This window comes from Colobus angolensis, unplaced genomic scaffold (assembly GCF_000951035.1).
Source record: "Colobus angolensis palliatus isolate OR3802 unplaced genomic scaffold, Cang.pa_1.0 Scaffold448, whole genome shotgun sequence".
Taxonomy (NCBI): domain Eukaryota; kingdom Metazoa; phylum Chordata; class Mammalia; order Primates; family Cercopithecidae; genus Colobus; species Colobus angolensis.
This window is the reverse complement of record NW_012117910.1, coordinates 137,487-152,362: the sequence shown is the minus strand read 5'-3', so window position 1 is coordinate 152,362 and position 14,876 is coordinate 137,487. Positions and strand designations below refer to the sequence as shown.

The window sequence follows — 14,876 nt, the reverse complement described above, 5'->3', positions numbered from 1 at the left end:
TTGTGCCACCATGCTCAGCTAATTTTAAATTTTTTTGTAGAGGTGGGGTATCTCACTGTATTGCTTAGACTGGTCCCAAACTGTTGGCCTCAAGCAATCCTCCCACCTCAGCCTCCTAAAGTGCTGGGATTACAGGCACAACTCCTTTGAATACTCCTCCAAATCCCATACAGTATGTTCTACTACCCCATTTTACAGATAAGGAAACTGAAGTTCAGCAAGTTCAAGTGCCTTGCCGTTGTGTATTAGTTCATTTTCACGCGGCTAATAAAGACATAACCGAGACTGGGTAATTTATAAAGAAACAGAGGTTTAATGCACTCACAGTTCCACGTGGCTGGGGAGGCCTCACACTCATGGTTGAAGGCGAAAGGCCCGTCTTACATGGCGGCAGGCAAGAGAGAATCAGAGCCAAGCAAAAGGGGCAACCCCTTATAAAATCATCAGATCTAGTGAGACTTATTTACTACCATGAGAAGAGTGTGGGGGAACCACTCCGATGATTCAGTTATCTCCCAGTGGGTCCCTCCCACAACAAACAGAACTATGGGAGCTACAATTCAAAATGAGATTTGGGTGGGGACACTGCCAAACCGTATCACCTTGGTTCCCATAGCTAGAGGCAGTGGAGTGAGGATTCAAACCCACCAACTGAGCACCTTTATGAACTGAACTAAGCACCTTTACAAACTGAACTCATCAGAGTGGAACGGTGGCAGGAGGCTGTGAGCCAGAGAGGTATGGCAGCTTACCAAAAGATACTCAGTAAGAGGCAGAATACACCAAGCTTGTCCAACCCGAGGCCCGCAGGCTGCATGCAGCCCAGGATGCCTCTGAATGAGGCCCAAACACAAATTCAACTTTCTGAAAACATTACAAGATTTTTGCACAAACCGTTTTGTCTTTTGTTTTAGCTCATCAGCTATCATTAGTGTTATTTTATGTGTGGCCCAAGCCAATTCTTCCAAGGTAGCCCAGGGAAGCCAAGACTGGATACCCCTGAACTAGACCCTAGGGTGGGGAGTGGCTAAGACCCCCAGGCCAGGGTCTTTCCCCCAGCTGAGGCCATAGTGCTTCCTCACGGCCAAGACAGTGAGTTATTTAAGAATGGAATTAGTGGCTCAGAAGCCAAAGTTGACTGTAATATCTCCAACTCTGGCTCCTGTTTTGAAAAGCAGAATTCTTTGGAAGTTAATGGAAAACTCAAAATAGCAGACTCTGCCCTTGGGGTGTTTGCAGAGGGCTTTGAAGTGGTCTCAAATTACTGACAAGTGAAGATCAGGTAGAGTTAACAAAACAATCAATGCAGAAGCAGGTCTCAAGGGCAATTCAGATTTATTTCCTGAGCATGCTGACTAAACATACTTCAAACACAGCAGAAGGTAAAGAGTCTGTTTTGTAAGTAAAGCCGTTTCTTGCCAATGGCAAACGGTGGTCCATGAAGAGTAACTTGAGCATCATCTTCAAGCTCAGCCTCCAGCTCTGGGCAAACAGCTGCTGGGTGGACCTGGTCCTTCTGGCCTGGATGGGGGCCTTCAAGGAACTACTTGTTCTCATACTTGTGCTTGATGTGTTTCCACAGTTTCTGCATTTTAAAGACAAGAGCCACAAACTTTGACCTTTGCCTCTCACATTTTATAACTACTCCCACTGCCCTGGTCTCTAAAATGAGCTTGGGAGAAACACATGCCATGTCCTGATTAAAAAGATACACTTGTGGTGGGCAAACTTGAAGCAATCCTATGCTTGATGCTTTTTTTTTTTTTTGAGACTCCTCTGTCGCCCAGGCTGGAGTGCAGTGGCGCAATCTCAGCTCACTGCAACCTCAGCCTCCTGGGTTCAAGCGATTGTCCTGCCTCAGTTTCACGAGCAGCTGGGAATACAGGTGTGCACTACCTGGCTACTTGCTGTATTTTTAGTAGAGATGAGGTTTCGCCATGTTGGCTAAGCTGGTCTCAAACTCCTGACCTCAAGTGATCTGCCCACTTCGGCCTCCCAAAGTGCTGGGATGACAGGCGTGAGCCACTGTGCTGAGCCTTCATGCATAATTCTTGGCATTTATAAAATACTATGATGCTTTCAATCATAAGATGAAGTAGAAAGGGGTGATTTTAATTTTATAGGAAATTCAGGTTGAGATCGAGGGAAGTGCCCCAAAACACACAATTATTAAGGAAAACAGCCTGGAAGATGTCTCAGTTCTTTAACTCCCAGGTATTACTGAAGAGGCTGTAAGTGTGTAGTCCCAAAATATTTCACCATGAGCCATTTAAAACATTTCCTGGGACCTAAATTGGCTGAAATTCTCATTCCCAAAAGCACAAGAGGTTGAGCACAGTGGCTCACACTTGTAATCCCAGCACTTTAGGAGGCTAAGGCAGGAGGACAGACTGAGCTCAGGAATTTGAGACCAGCCTGGGCAACATGGTGAAACGCCATCTCTACAAAAAATACAAAAATTAGCTGGGTGTGGTGGCACTTGCCTGTGGTCCCAGCTACTCAGGAGGCTGAGGTGGGAGGATCACTTGAACCCAGGAGGTCAGGGCTGCAGTGAACTGTGATCATGCCACTGCACTCCAACCTGGATGACAGAGTGAGACCCTGTCTCAAAAAGGAAAAAAAAAAAAAAAAAAAAGCACAGGGAAAATAGGTGAGTTATAACAACATACTTGGATGTCTCTCCAGATCAGTGGGAGTGGTCAATAGAACCAATTGCAAGAGACGGTACAGTGGCAATGCTTTCATATGGGCAGGAAGTTGCACTGGTCACAGGCAGCATAGCACTAGTGGACAGTGCCTTCCCAGGCTGCAGAATCAAACAGTCTCAAATTAAAAACACAAGTGAGTGGTGGAACAGGGCTAGATGTATAAGGCCTACTCCAGTACAGCCATAATTTAGTGATATAAAGCATGCACTGCACCTAGCACAGTGCGTGATACATAAAAGTCAAAAATGTGTTGCCATTCCTACCTCATGCTTCCACTTTCTCCTGAGGAATGTAAGCAGTGATTATTTTTCAGTGGTACCACCTACCAGGCATGTGGCACCCTGCTGCATCTCATGTGATCCTCACAATAGTGCTCAGGTTACTACTATTAATATCTCCATCTCACAGTTAAAACGGAGTTCAGAGAAGAAACTTGCTCAACTTAATGCCACAGTTAAGTGACAAGAACCAGTGTTCCTATCCAAGGCTTTCTGATTTCATAGCTCCCACTCGCAACCATTAATAACAACTGCCTACGTGGGAAGCCTTGGGGACCGAAAGCGTCACCTGAAACTTCAGCCACAGCGTCTAAGGTGTCTAATGTCCTTTTTACGACCGTCGCCTGCTCAAATCTGCCCTTGAAACCCTGAGAGACAGGGGTCCCGTTTCTGGCCCTGACTTGCCCCTGGCTTCCTGTGCACCTAGTAAGTCCTTTGCTCTCACTAGCCTTTAGATTTTGCTTCTGATAATGGACAAGCAGGTATGTGGGGTGGCACACAGCAATACTTACAACCCCTGTAAAGTGAGGTATATTAACCTCGCTTAATATTTTATAATTCACATCACGCCAAGGGGTCAGACGGCGGACTCGAGACAAGACGCCGACGATTTACCCCTTACCCCTTCCTGGTTAAGGTTACTGAGTCCCGTCCCACCTCTACTCCACTGTCACCCCTCAGGCGGGTCCAAGGTCAAGGATGGCACAGGCCCTCACCCCCTCGTTGATGTGGTCGTAGATCGCGTCCGCGCCTTGATCGAAGGCGCGCTCGAAGAACACGACGCCCACGACGATGGTGAGGGCGAAGGTGGAGGTCCTGCGGAACAGCAGGGAGTACAATTTCGAAGTAAACGTCGCGGCCGCCATGTTTCTTTCTTCACAGTCCAACTCGCGCCACCGCGCCTGCGCCTGCGCCTGCGCCGGGGCCGACCTCGTTCTCCAAAGGCCCTAGACGTGCAACACTTTATGGGATTTGTAGTACCTCTGAATCTCGGCTTTGGTTGTTTTGAACCACAGAGGTACTGCTGTCCTGGGCATGAGAAAAAAAAAAATCTCATAAGATTCATATCAGGACAACCCAAATAATCTGATAAAATTTATTACCCAATTTTTCCTCTGCAGAATTCCTGGCAGTTTGAATATGTTAAACTACAACTCCCAGAAGCCCTCGCGCGCCATCACCTTCCCCCCGCCCTCCGCCCGGTCCTGGCTTGGAGTCCTAAAGCTCTCTGGGAAGCGCGAGCCGATGGCCAAGGCGAGACTACGAATCCCAGCAAGCAGTGCGCGACGTGGGGACGCAGGAGGAGGAGCGCGGAGCTGCAGCCACCGGAGAGCCAGGTACCTTCCGCGAGACGCCGAGGGGCGAGTCCTAGTGTCTTTTCCAAGCATTGGAAGACTTGAGCGCTTCCCTCTTTGTCCGTACGCCCTGCGGCGGGACGCACCATTTCTTGGGATGGGGAGTGGATAGAGGGGTGAGGGGATCTGGGTTCCCGATCCCCTCATCTCTTCACCTCGTCCCCTCCCTCAGCCCCAAGTCTAGGCCAGGAGCTGGAGCCTGTGGCAAAAGTCTTGTCCTGGAGGTTAAACCCTTCACGCTGGCTTAACGGCAGGGAGGGATCTGCCCTGCTTCCTGTTCCTCTCACACCTGGGCTTCGCACCCGGCAACCCTGGTCTGGAAGGCTGGAGACTTGGGACCTGCTTGGTATTGAAAAGAGCAAGGGTTTGGAGTACCTGGGACTTTCAACAGATGTTTTCCCAGCGCCTGTTCTGGTCCCTGCTCTGGGGACCCAGCAGTGAACAAGTCCCTGCTCTCATAGAGCGCTCAATCTACTGAGTGGGCGGGTGGGGGTGGTACAGCGCAACAAACACATAGTGCTTTGGTTGACTGGAGAGGCAGTGGTGGTGACATTGCACCCTGGGTGGCTGCTCTGGGGGTGACACTTGACTAGATACCTGAATGAACAGTAGAGTTGAACAGGAACACGGTGCAAAGGCCTTGAGGCAGCTACAGCCCTGGGATGTTTGAGGGAAAGAAGTAGAGTGGACTATGAAGAGGTGGACTCCGGTCAGCTGATATCTGACCTTGGAACCCACGTTACGGAGTCTTGTTTTCTTTGGTTTTTGTTTTCGATAAGTTGGTGTCCAACTTCTGGGCTCAAGCGATCTTCCTGCCTCGGCCCGGCAAGGTGCTGGAATTGCAGGTGAGAGCCACCGCGTCTGGCCAAGGAGTCTTGTTTTTTCCTAATTGCACTAGGAGGCCACTGAAGGGTTTTCAGCAGAAATGCGACAAGATTTAATTTGCACTCTAATGTCATCATCCTGGCTGGTCTATGGAGAGTGGACTGTGAGGGGGAAGTTACTGTAGTAGATCAGTTGAGGGAAGTTGGGTGATTATTTATTTATTTATTTATTTAAGATGGAGTCTTGCTTTGTCGCCCAGGCTGGAGCGTAGTGGTGCTATCTCAGCTCACTGCAACCTCCGCCTCCCGGGTTCAAGTGATTCTCCTGCTTCAGCCTCCCGAGTGGCTGGGATTACAGGCTCCTGCCACCATGCCTAGTTAATTTTTTTTTTTAGTAGAGATGGGGTTTCACCATGTTGGCCAGGCTGGTCTCAAACTTCTGACCTCAGGTAATCCTCCCACCTTGGCCTCCCAGAGTGCTGGGATTACAGGTGTAAGCCACCACGCCTGGCCTGATGGGTGGTAATTTAGGTTAGGGTGTGGAGCAGAGGAGTGATCAGATTTGGGATGTAATTTGGGAGGTAGGGCAGACAGAGCAAGCTAGCAGATGTGTGTAGGGTTCACAGGAAAGAGGAATCAAGGAGGATAATCTAAGTTTTTTTGTGTGGTTTTTTTGTTTGTTTGTTTTTTGAGACAGAGTCTCGCCCTGTTGCCCAGGCTGGAGTGCAGTGGCCATCTCGGCTCACTGCAACCTCTGCCACCCAGGTTCAAGCAATTTTCATGCCTCAGCCTACTGAGTAGTTGGGATTACAAGCAGACGGCAACACACCCAGCTCATTTTTGTGTTTTTAGTAGAGACAGGGTTTCACCATGTTGGCCAGGCTGGTCTTGAACTCCTGGTGTCAAGTGATGCACCTGCTGTGGTCTCCCAATGTGCCGGGATTACAGGTGTGAGCCACCGCATCCAGCTGACATCTAAGTTTTGACCTCAACAATTTAAAATCAACAGGAATTATCTTAAGTTCTGTTTTGTCCATGTCAATTTGAACTGGCCCACAGACATCAAGTGGAGGTGTCTAGAGGCAAATGAGGACACGGATCTGGAGTTTAGAGGAGAGGTATGAGCCTGAGAAGAGTCATCCGGATAGGAGTGGCATTCAAAACAAGGGACTGGGCTGGACGTGGTGGCTCATACCTATAATCCCAGCGTTTTGGGAGGCCAAGGCAGGAGGAACACTTGAGGCCAAGAGTTGAAGACTAGCCTGGGCCACACAGTGAGATTGTCTCTATAAAAAGCAAAGTAGCGGCCGGGCGCAGTGGCTCACACCTGTAATCCCCGCACTTTGGGAAGCCAAGGTAGGTGGATCACTTGAGGTCAGGAGTTCGAGACCAGCCTGGCCAACATGGTGAAACCCTGTCTCTACTAAAAATACAAAATTAGCCAGGTGTGGTGGTACCTGCTTGTAATCCTAGCTACTCGGGAAGCTGAGGCAGGAGAATCACTTGAACCTGGGAGGTGGAGGCTGCCACGAGCTGAGATCACGCCACTGTGCTCCAGCCTAGGTGACAGAGCTCAAACGAAAACAAAACAAACAAACAAAAACCAGGGATTGGATTGTAGGCCTGGCTCTGCCTCTGACTCTGTGACATTGATCAGGCTTTGACTCTCTGGGCCATCTTGTAATTCATCTGTAAATAGCAACAGTAATACCAGGTTAGGGGATCAGAAGGTAAAAAGTGAAATGCTTTACATCCATGAGTTATCCTTACTGTGGTTTTTTACTATTTGCAAAGCATCCTGGGAGCCCCTCAGAGCAGGAAGTTGTGAGACTCTAGGGGAAGACTACTTAGGTCTTGCTGATCATGTCCAACCAATCTGGCTGATGGGAAGTTCAGAGGAGAGAGAATCATTTTAGGTGATTTTAGGCAATGAGTAGGGAAGACCACAGGGAATTAAAGGTGTGGCTTGTTTTATTTGGTTTTATTATGTTTTTTTTTTTAGAGACAGGGTCTCCTTCCATTTCCCAGGCTGGAGTACAGTGGCACATAATTCCTGGTTGTAATAATCATAGTTCCTTGTAGCCTGGAACTCCTGGGCTCAAGCAATTCACCTGGTTCAACCTCCCAAACAGCTGGGATTACAGGTGTGCACCACCATGCTGCGTTATTATTATTATTATTATTATTATTTTGAGAAGGGTCTTACTCTGTTGCCCAGGCTGGAGTGTAGTGGTATGATCATAGCTCACTGCAGCCTCCAACTCCTGGGCTCAAGTGATACTCCCACCTCAGCCTTCCAAGTAGATGAGACTACAGGTGCATGCCACTATGCCTCACTCATTGGTTTTCTGGTTTTCTTATATATTTTTTGTAGAGACAAAAAAATTTTAGGGGTGTCACCATGTTGGCCAGGCTGGTCTCAAATTACTGAGCTCAACTGATCCACCCACCTTGGCCTTCCAAAGTGCTGGGATTACAGACATGAGCCATCTCCCCAGCCTAATTTTTATTTTATTTGTTTATTTATTTATTTTTTGAGGCAGAGTCTCGCTGTGTTGCCCAGGCTGGAGTGCAGTGGTGCTATCTCAGCTCACTGCAATCTCCGCCTCGTGGGTTCAAGCGATTCTGTTCTCTCAGCCTCCCAAGTAGCTGGGATTACAGGTGCCTGCCACCATGCCTGGCTAATTTTTGTATTTTTAGTAGAGATGGGTTTTTCACCTCTTGGCCAGGCTGGTCTCAAACTCCTGACCTCAGGTGATCTGTCTGTCTGTCTCAGCCTCCCACCCAGCCTAATTTTTAAAAAAAATTTTGTAGAGAGAGGGTCTTGCCACGTTGCCCAGCCTGGTCTCTAACTCTGGCCACAAGGGATGCTCCCACCTCTCAAAGTACTGGATTTTGGTTTTATATTTTACCTTTTAAATTCTCATTCAGAGGTAATCATTTAAAAAACTTAATTTCCCTTCAACTAGCAGTCCCCAACCTTTTTGGCACCAGAGACCAGTTTTGTAGAAGATAATTTTTCTACGGACAGGGTACGGGAGGGGGTGGCTTCAGGATAATTCAAGTGCATTATATTTATTGTGCACTTTATTTCTGCTATTATTACATTGTAATATATAATGAAATAATTATACAACTCACCATAATGTAGAGTCAGTGGGAGCCCTGAGCTTGTTGTCCTGCAAATAGACAGTCCCCTCTGGGGGTGATGGGAGACAGTGACAGATCATCAGGCATTAGATTCTCACAAGGAGCGCGCAACCCAGATCCCTCACATGCGCAGTTCACAATAGGATTCGTGCTCCTATGAGAATCTAATGCTGCCGCTGATCTGACAGGAGACCAAGCTCAGACAGTAATGTGAGCAATGGGGAGTGGCTGTGAATACAGATGAAGCTTCCCTCACTCACCTGCCACTCACCTCCTGCTGTGCGGCCCAGCACCTAACAGGCCATGGACCGGTATTTTTAGTAGAGTATTTTTACTCTGAAATAATGGCCTACAGGTTGGGGTTCCCTGCTTTAAACCATGTATTTCAACTTAGAAATTATTATTCAATAGATAAATATCGGAAAATAAGTCAAATGACCTTAATCTTTTTTTATTAATATTTGAACGCAAGTTGAAGAATCTAAATTTCTGAAGACAGTCATCCCTATTTGCAGCTTAATTTCATTCCTGCCAACTTTTTTTTTTTTTTTTTTGAGACAGAGTCTCGCTCTGTCACCCAGGCTGGAGTGCAGTGGTGCGATCTTGGCTCACTGCAACCGCTGCCTCCTGGGTTCACACCATTCTCCTGCCTCAGCCTCCCGAGTAGCTGGGACTACAGGTACCCACCACCAAGCCTGGCCAATTTTTTGTATTTTTAGAAGAGATAGGGTTTCACCATGTTAGCCCAGATGGTCTCAATCTCCTGACCTCATGATCCACCTGCCTTGGTCTCCCAAAGTGCTGGGACTACAGGTGTGAGCCACCATGCCCAGCCACCTGCCAACATTTTAAATCTATTTGTAAATTTAATATATTTGATTTTCTTTTTAAGTACTTTATATGTATAACATAGCAAGCACAATTTTCCCCAGAATAAACAGTTACTACAAAATCTAATCAATTAAACTTATAATGAATTTCAAGTTCTTGTAAATAATTCTTTTTACAGACTTAGTAAAATTCTCTATGTCAGTGGCTCTTCGTATAGGGAGCTAAAAAGAACAAAAACAAAAAAAAGTCTATATTTCTGATGTGAAATAGGAATATATGGGGGCCCCTTAGTAGCCTTTACAGCACGCCAGGCAATTCTGTTATGCAGTTCATATTTCCAATCATTGCTAACCTCTCAATCTAAAATCACAACTCTAATATCAATTACTGACATATATTTTATCACTTACTAACTCTATATTTTAACTTTTGTGTTTTAAATAGGAATCACAAAGCTTATCTGTTAGACACTAAACATATCACATTTTTTTTCAATATTACAGATACTTTTTTTGTTTTAGGCATTAGATTTTCATGAGGAGCACATAACCTAGATCCTTCACATGCAGAGTTCTCGTAGGATTGTTTTGAGACAGTATCTCACTCTCTCACCCAGGCTGGAGTGCAGTGGTACAATCTTGGCTCGCTGCAGCCTCCATCTCCCCAGGCTCAAGTGATCCTCCTACCTCAACCTCTTGAGCAGTAGCTGGGACCACAGGCCCGAGCCTGCACCACCACGTCTGGCTAATTTTTAAAAAATTATTTGTAGAGACAAGGTCTCTGTATGTTGCTCAGGCTGGTTTTGAACTCCTGGGCTCAAGTGATCCTCCTGCCTCCCAAAGTGCTGGGATTACAGGTGTGAGCCACCATGCCCGGTCTGCAGCTACTTTTCTTTTCTTTTTTTTTCTTTTTTTGAGACGGAGTTTCACTCTGTCGCCAGGCTGGAGTGCAATGGTGCAATCTCGGCTCACTGCAATCTCTGCCTCCCAGGTTCAAGCAATTCTCCTGCCTCAGCCTCCTGAGTAGCTGGGACTACCGGTGCGCGTCATCAAGCCCAGCTAATATTTGTATTTTTAGTAGAGACAGGGTTTCACCACGTTGGCCAGGATGGGCTCCATCTCTTGACCTTGTGATCCGCCTGCCTCTGCCTCCCAAAGTGCTGGGATTACAGGCGTGAGCCACCGTGCCTGACCTACAGCTACTTTTTAATTCCAAAAATATACTGATTATTACTCAATTTAGGATAAGAACATTAATACAGTGAATTTGATTTGCCCTTGTGCTTCTATTTTTTAATTCTAAATTTTCCAGGAGTGTGACAAGACGCTTATCTAGTAAGAAAACAGCTTTATCCACTTTAACTAATTGTGCTTAGCATGCAGTTGGATTACCACTTCAGTGACCTGAGATTATTCTTCACTGAACTGATTTCTAGCTGGGACAGGAGTCCAGGGGGCTGTGTCTACCCAGAGTAACTGTCCCCAGCAGAGGCTGCATTTGGAACTCGAGGGAAAGCTCATTCCTCCAGGCTTTTGCTTCTTAAAGGGTATTAGAAGCAAAAGCCTTGCTAGTTAAAATGCAGGTTTCTAGGTCCCCCTCCAGATCTGCTAAATCAGGATTTCTGGGGACCTGACCCAGGAGACTTTTTTTTTTTTTTTTTGACACGGAGTCTTGCTCTGTCACCCAGGTTGGAATACAGTGGCATGATCTGGGCTCACTGCAACCTTCACCTCCTGGGTTCAATCTCGTGCCTCAGCCTCCCAAGTAACTGGGATTACAGGTGTGCACCATCACGCCAAACTAATTTTTTTGTTGTTGTTGTTGAGATGGAAGAGTCTGTCTCTGTCACTCAGGCTGGAGTGCAGTGGCGCAATCTTGGCTCACTGCAACTTCCGCTTCTCAGGTTCAAGCAATTCTCCTGCCTCAGCCTCCTGAGTAGCTGGGATTACAGGCGCCTGCGACCATGCCCAGCTAATTTTTTTTTTTTTTTGAGACAGACTCTTACTGTGTTGCTCAGGCTGGTGTGCAGTGATGTGATCTCGGCTCACTGCAACCTCCGCCTCCCAGGTTCAAGCAATTCTCCTGCCTCAGCCTCCTGAGTAGCTGGGATTACAGGCGCCTGCGACCATGCCCGGCTAATTTTTTGTATGTTTAGTAGAGATAGGGTTTCACCATGTTGGCCAGGCTGGTCTTCAACTCCTGACCTCGGTAATCTGCCCGCCTTAGCCTCCCAAAGTGCTGGGATTACAGACATGAGCCATCGTGCCCGGCCCCCTTTTATTTTTTATTTTTTCGAGACAGGGTCTCAGTCTGCCGCCGAAGCTGGAGTACAGTGGCATGATCAGAGCTCACTATAACTTCAAACTCCTGGGCTCCAGTGATCCTCCCATCTTAGCCTCCCAAGTAGCTGGGACTATAGGCGCACGCCGCCACACCCGGCTAATTTTTTGTATTTTAGTAGAGACAAGGTTTCCCCATGTTGGTCAGGCTGGTCTCGACCTCAAGTGATCCACCCGTCTTGGCCTCCCAAAGTGCTAGGATTACAGGCTTGAGCCACCGCGCGCAGCCCTAATTTTGTATTTTTAGTAGAGACAGGGTTTCACCATGTTGGCTAGGCTGATCTTCAACTCCTGACCTCGGTAATCTGCCCGCCTTAGCCTCCCAAAGTGCTGGGATTACAGACATGAGCCATCGTGCCCGGCCTCCTTTTATTTTTTATTTTTTCGAGACAGGGTCTCAGTCTGCCGCCGAAGCTGGAGTACAGTGGCATGATCAGAGCTCACTATAACTTCAAACTCCTGGGCTCCAGTGATCCTCCCATCTTAGCATCTCGAGTAGCAAGGACTACAGGCACATGACACCCCAACTGGCTAATTAAAAAAAAAAAAAAATTTTAGAGACAGGGTCTCACTGTGTTGCCCAGGATGGTCTTGAACTCCTGACCTCAACTGATGCGCCTTGGCCTCCAAAAGTGCTGGGATTACAGGTGTGAGTCACTGCATTTAGCTGAGATTCATTTTTAATAAGGTTCTCATTTGGAAGCCATGGAAAATTTTGAGCAGGGATGATTTAAGAAGAGTTGATCTGATGGTGCTTATGATACAGTGAATGGAGTGGGCTGTCCAGATGTGAGGAGTCCGGAGGTGAGGAGCTGAGTTCTGTCTTGGGCAGTAGTGACAGTGGAGATAGAGGATCAGATGATATTTGGCGCCCAGACTGGGGAGAGAAGAAGCGGGAGGCAGAGACAGTTTTGAGTCCAAGTATCTGGTTCAGGAGCCTCATTCAGACTATTTTTACCTTTCCTATTTGGAAACTCTGGCCTCCTGGGACCTATAACTATCTATTGAGAAACTGTGTCTCCAGCCTGCAGTCCCTGGAGCCCAGATTCAGGCTCAACCGACCTTCACCAGGCCTTGGGGTGTGCTAGGCCAAGTCTGGTTGGAATCAGGGTTTGCCTTGTCAGTTTTCATCCGGGGGCTGCGGGGAATGTCTGCTCTGTTTCTTCCACTCACCACCCCTGGCTGGTTCATCCGAGTGAACCAGGTCTCTGGAACCCTCCATGGCAGCCTCCGGAGGGAGAAGGAATAGGATTTTTCCTGCCTTACAAATTTCCCACTTGTTCTTTTTCTCTTTTTTTAGAGGCTAGTCAAGCAAAGCAGTGGGAGTGGAGAAGGAACAAAGAAATCTGTATTTGGTTATGATCAGTTAGTCACCAACACCGCTGCATTCGGACTAGCCCCCACTTTTTTTTGAAGAGAATTTATTTTTTATTTTTTTGCGAATTTTAAAACAATACATGCCAAATATAGAAACTTTAAAAAATAGATATCAAATGAAAAAAAATCTGCATGTAATCCTATTAAGTTTTCTTTTCTTTTTTGAGACGAGGTCTTGCTCTGCCACCCAGGCTGGAGTGCAGTGGCATGATCTTGGCTCACTGCAACCTTCATCTCCTGGGCTCAAGCAATCCTCCCACCTCATCCACCCAAGTAACTGAAACTATAGGCATGCATCACCATATCCACCTAATTTAAAAAAAAAAAAAAACTTTTTGTAGATACAGGGTCTTATGACGTTGCTCAGGCTGGTCTTGAACTCCTGGACTTAAGCAATCCTCCTGTCTTGGCCTCCCAAAGTGCTGGGATTACAGGAATGAACCACTACGTCCAACCTAAAGCAACAAACTTTTATTCTCTCATACTGTTTTTGAAGGTCAGGAATTTGGGCACTGCTTAGCTGAGTGGTTCTGGCTGAGTCTCTCAGGAGGTGGCACTCAAGATACCAGCCAGGATACAGTCATCTGAAAGCTTAACTGGGGACAGAAGGTTTGCTTCCAAATTGATTCCCATGGCTGTTAGCAGGGGTCTCAGTGCCTCATCACGTGGGCCACCCTGCAGGGCTGCTCACAGTGTGGCAGCTGGCTACCGCCAGACCAAGTGATCAGAGAAAGAAGACACTGAGATGGAAGCGGCAGTGTCTTTTTTTTGTGTGTGTGGCCCAGGCTGGAGTGCAGTGGTGATCTCAGCTCACTTCAACGTCTGCTCCCAGGTTCAAGCAATTCTCCTGCCTCAGCCTCCCAAGTAGCTGGGACTATAGGCGCACGCCGCCACACCCGGCTAATTTTTTGTATTTTAGTAGAGACAAGGTTTCCCCATGTTGGTCAGGCTGGTCTCGACCTCAAGTGATCCACCCGTCTTGGCCTCCCAAAGTGCTAGGATTACAGGCATGAGCCACCGTGCCCTGCCTGCCGTGTCTTTTATAACCTGTTCTTGGAAATGGCATACGCTCACCTCTGTTCTGTTCTCTGGGTCACACAGACCAACCCTGACCCAGCTTGTGAGGGGACTACACAAGGTGTGAAAGTCAGGAGGTAGGATTGCTGGGGGCTTGGAGGCTGGCTGCCACATGCACAAGCGTGTATGAAGCACCACTGGCGTGCCAGGCACTGTGCTAGGCACCTAGCATGTGTGATTTAATTCTCATAGTAATCTTATGAAATAGAGTCATTACCCTCATCTTCCAGATGAAGCTTAGAGGTAAGTAGTTTGCTGAGAGTTACACAGCCTGAGAGTGGCAGTGGTTGGATTCAGACCTGGGTTGGTGATTAGAATGTTGTGTTTAAGGAAAAACAGCTTCAAAGGATTGTTCTGTGTGACCTTGAGCATGCTCTCACCCTCTCTGTTCTATCCATCATCTGCTACCTTAGGCTAGCGTTTCTTTTTTTTTTTTCTGTGAAGTCCTTTTTGTTTTTTTGGTTTTTTGGTTTTTTTTGAAATGGGGGTCTCACCCTGTTGTCCAGGCTGGAGTACACTGGCGTGATCGAGGCTCACTGCAGCCTTGAACTCCTGGGCTCAAAGTGATCCTTCTACCTCAGCCTCCCAAGTAGCTGGGACTACAGGTGTGTGTTACCATACCTAGCTAACTTTTTAATTAAAAAATAATTTTTTTTTTTTTTAGATAGTCCAGGCTGGAGTGCAGTGGCGCAATCTTGGCTCACTGCAACCTCCGCCTCCCAGGTTCAAGTGATTCTCCTACCTCAGCCTCCCGACTAGCTGGGATTACAGGCATGCACCATCCTGCCCAGCTAATTTTTGTATTTTTAGTAGAGATGGGGTTTCACCATGTTAGCCTTGAACTCTTGACCTCAGGTGATCCACCTGTGTCGGCCTCCCAAAGTGTTGGGATTAAAGGCGTGAGCCACCGTGCCTGGTCAAATTTAAAAAATTTTTT

General features: G+C 47.3%; 2 protein-coding genes across 7 annotated transcripts in view; one reads left to right on the top strand and one right to left on the bottom strand.

Annotated features, from left to right (window-relative positions):
• Positions 1 to 851: 851 nt before the first annotated feature.
• Positions 852 to 4,018, bottom strand: LOC105522986 (cytochrome b-c1 complex subunit 9). Of its 2 annotated transcripts, none has more exons than XM_011957679.1 (2): positions 3,703 to 4,018; positions 852 to 1,585 (listed from the first exon to the last, which is right to left on the bottom strand). In XM_011957679.1, exons 1-2 carry the CDS (start codon positions 3,850 to 3,852, stop codon positions 1,544 to 1,546), a joined length of 192 nt encoding a protein of 63 aa, XP_011813069.1. In that variant the 5' UTR covers positions 3,853 to 4,018; the 3' UTR covers positions 852 to 1,543. The 2 variants fall into 2 exon arrangements, with proteins under 2 accessions (XP_011813069.1, XP_011813070.1); XM_011957680.1 differs by having other exon boundaries at positions 3,644 to 3,884.
• Positions 4,019 to 4,260: 242 nt separating this feature from the next.
• Positions 4,261 to 14,876, top strand: part of ZMAT5 (zinc finger, matrin-type 5) — a 34,632-nt gene continuing 24,016 nt past the window's right edge. For 2 of the 5 annotated variants that reach the window (XM_011957677.1, XM_011957674.1), the window contains exon 1: positions 4,292 to 4,400. The gene's annotated coding sequence lies outside the window, so the exon portion shown is untranslated. Of the gene's footprint in view, positions 4,401 to 14,876 lie in introns of all 5 variants that reach the window. The other 3 variants (XM_011957675.1, XM_011957676.1, XM_011957678.1) reach the window with 3 other exon arrangements.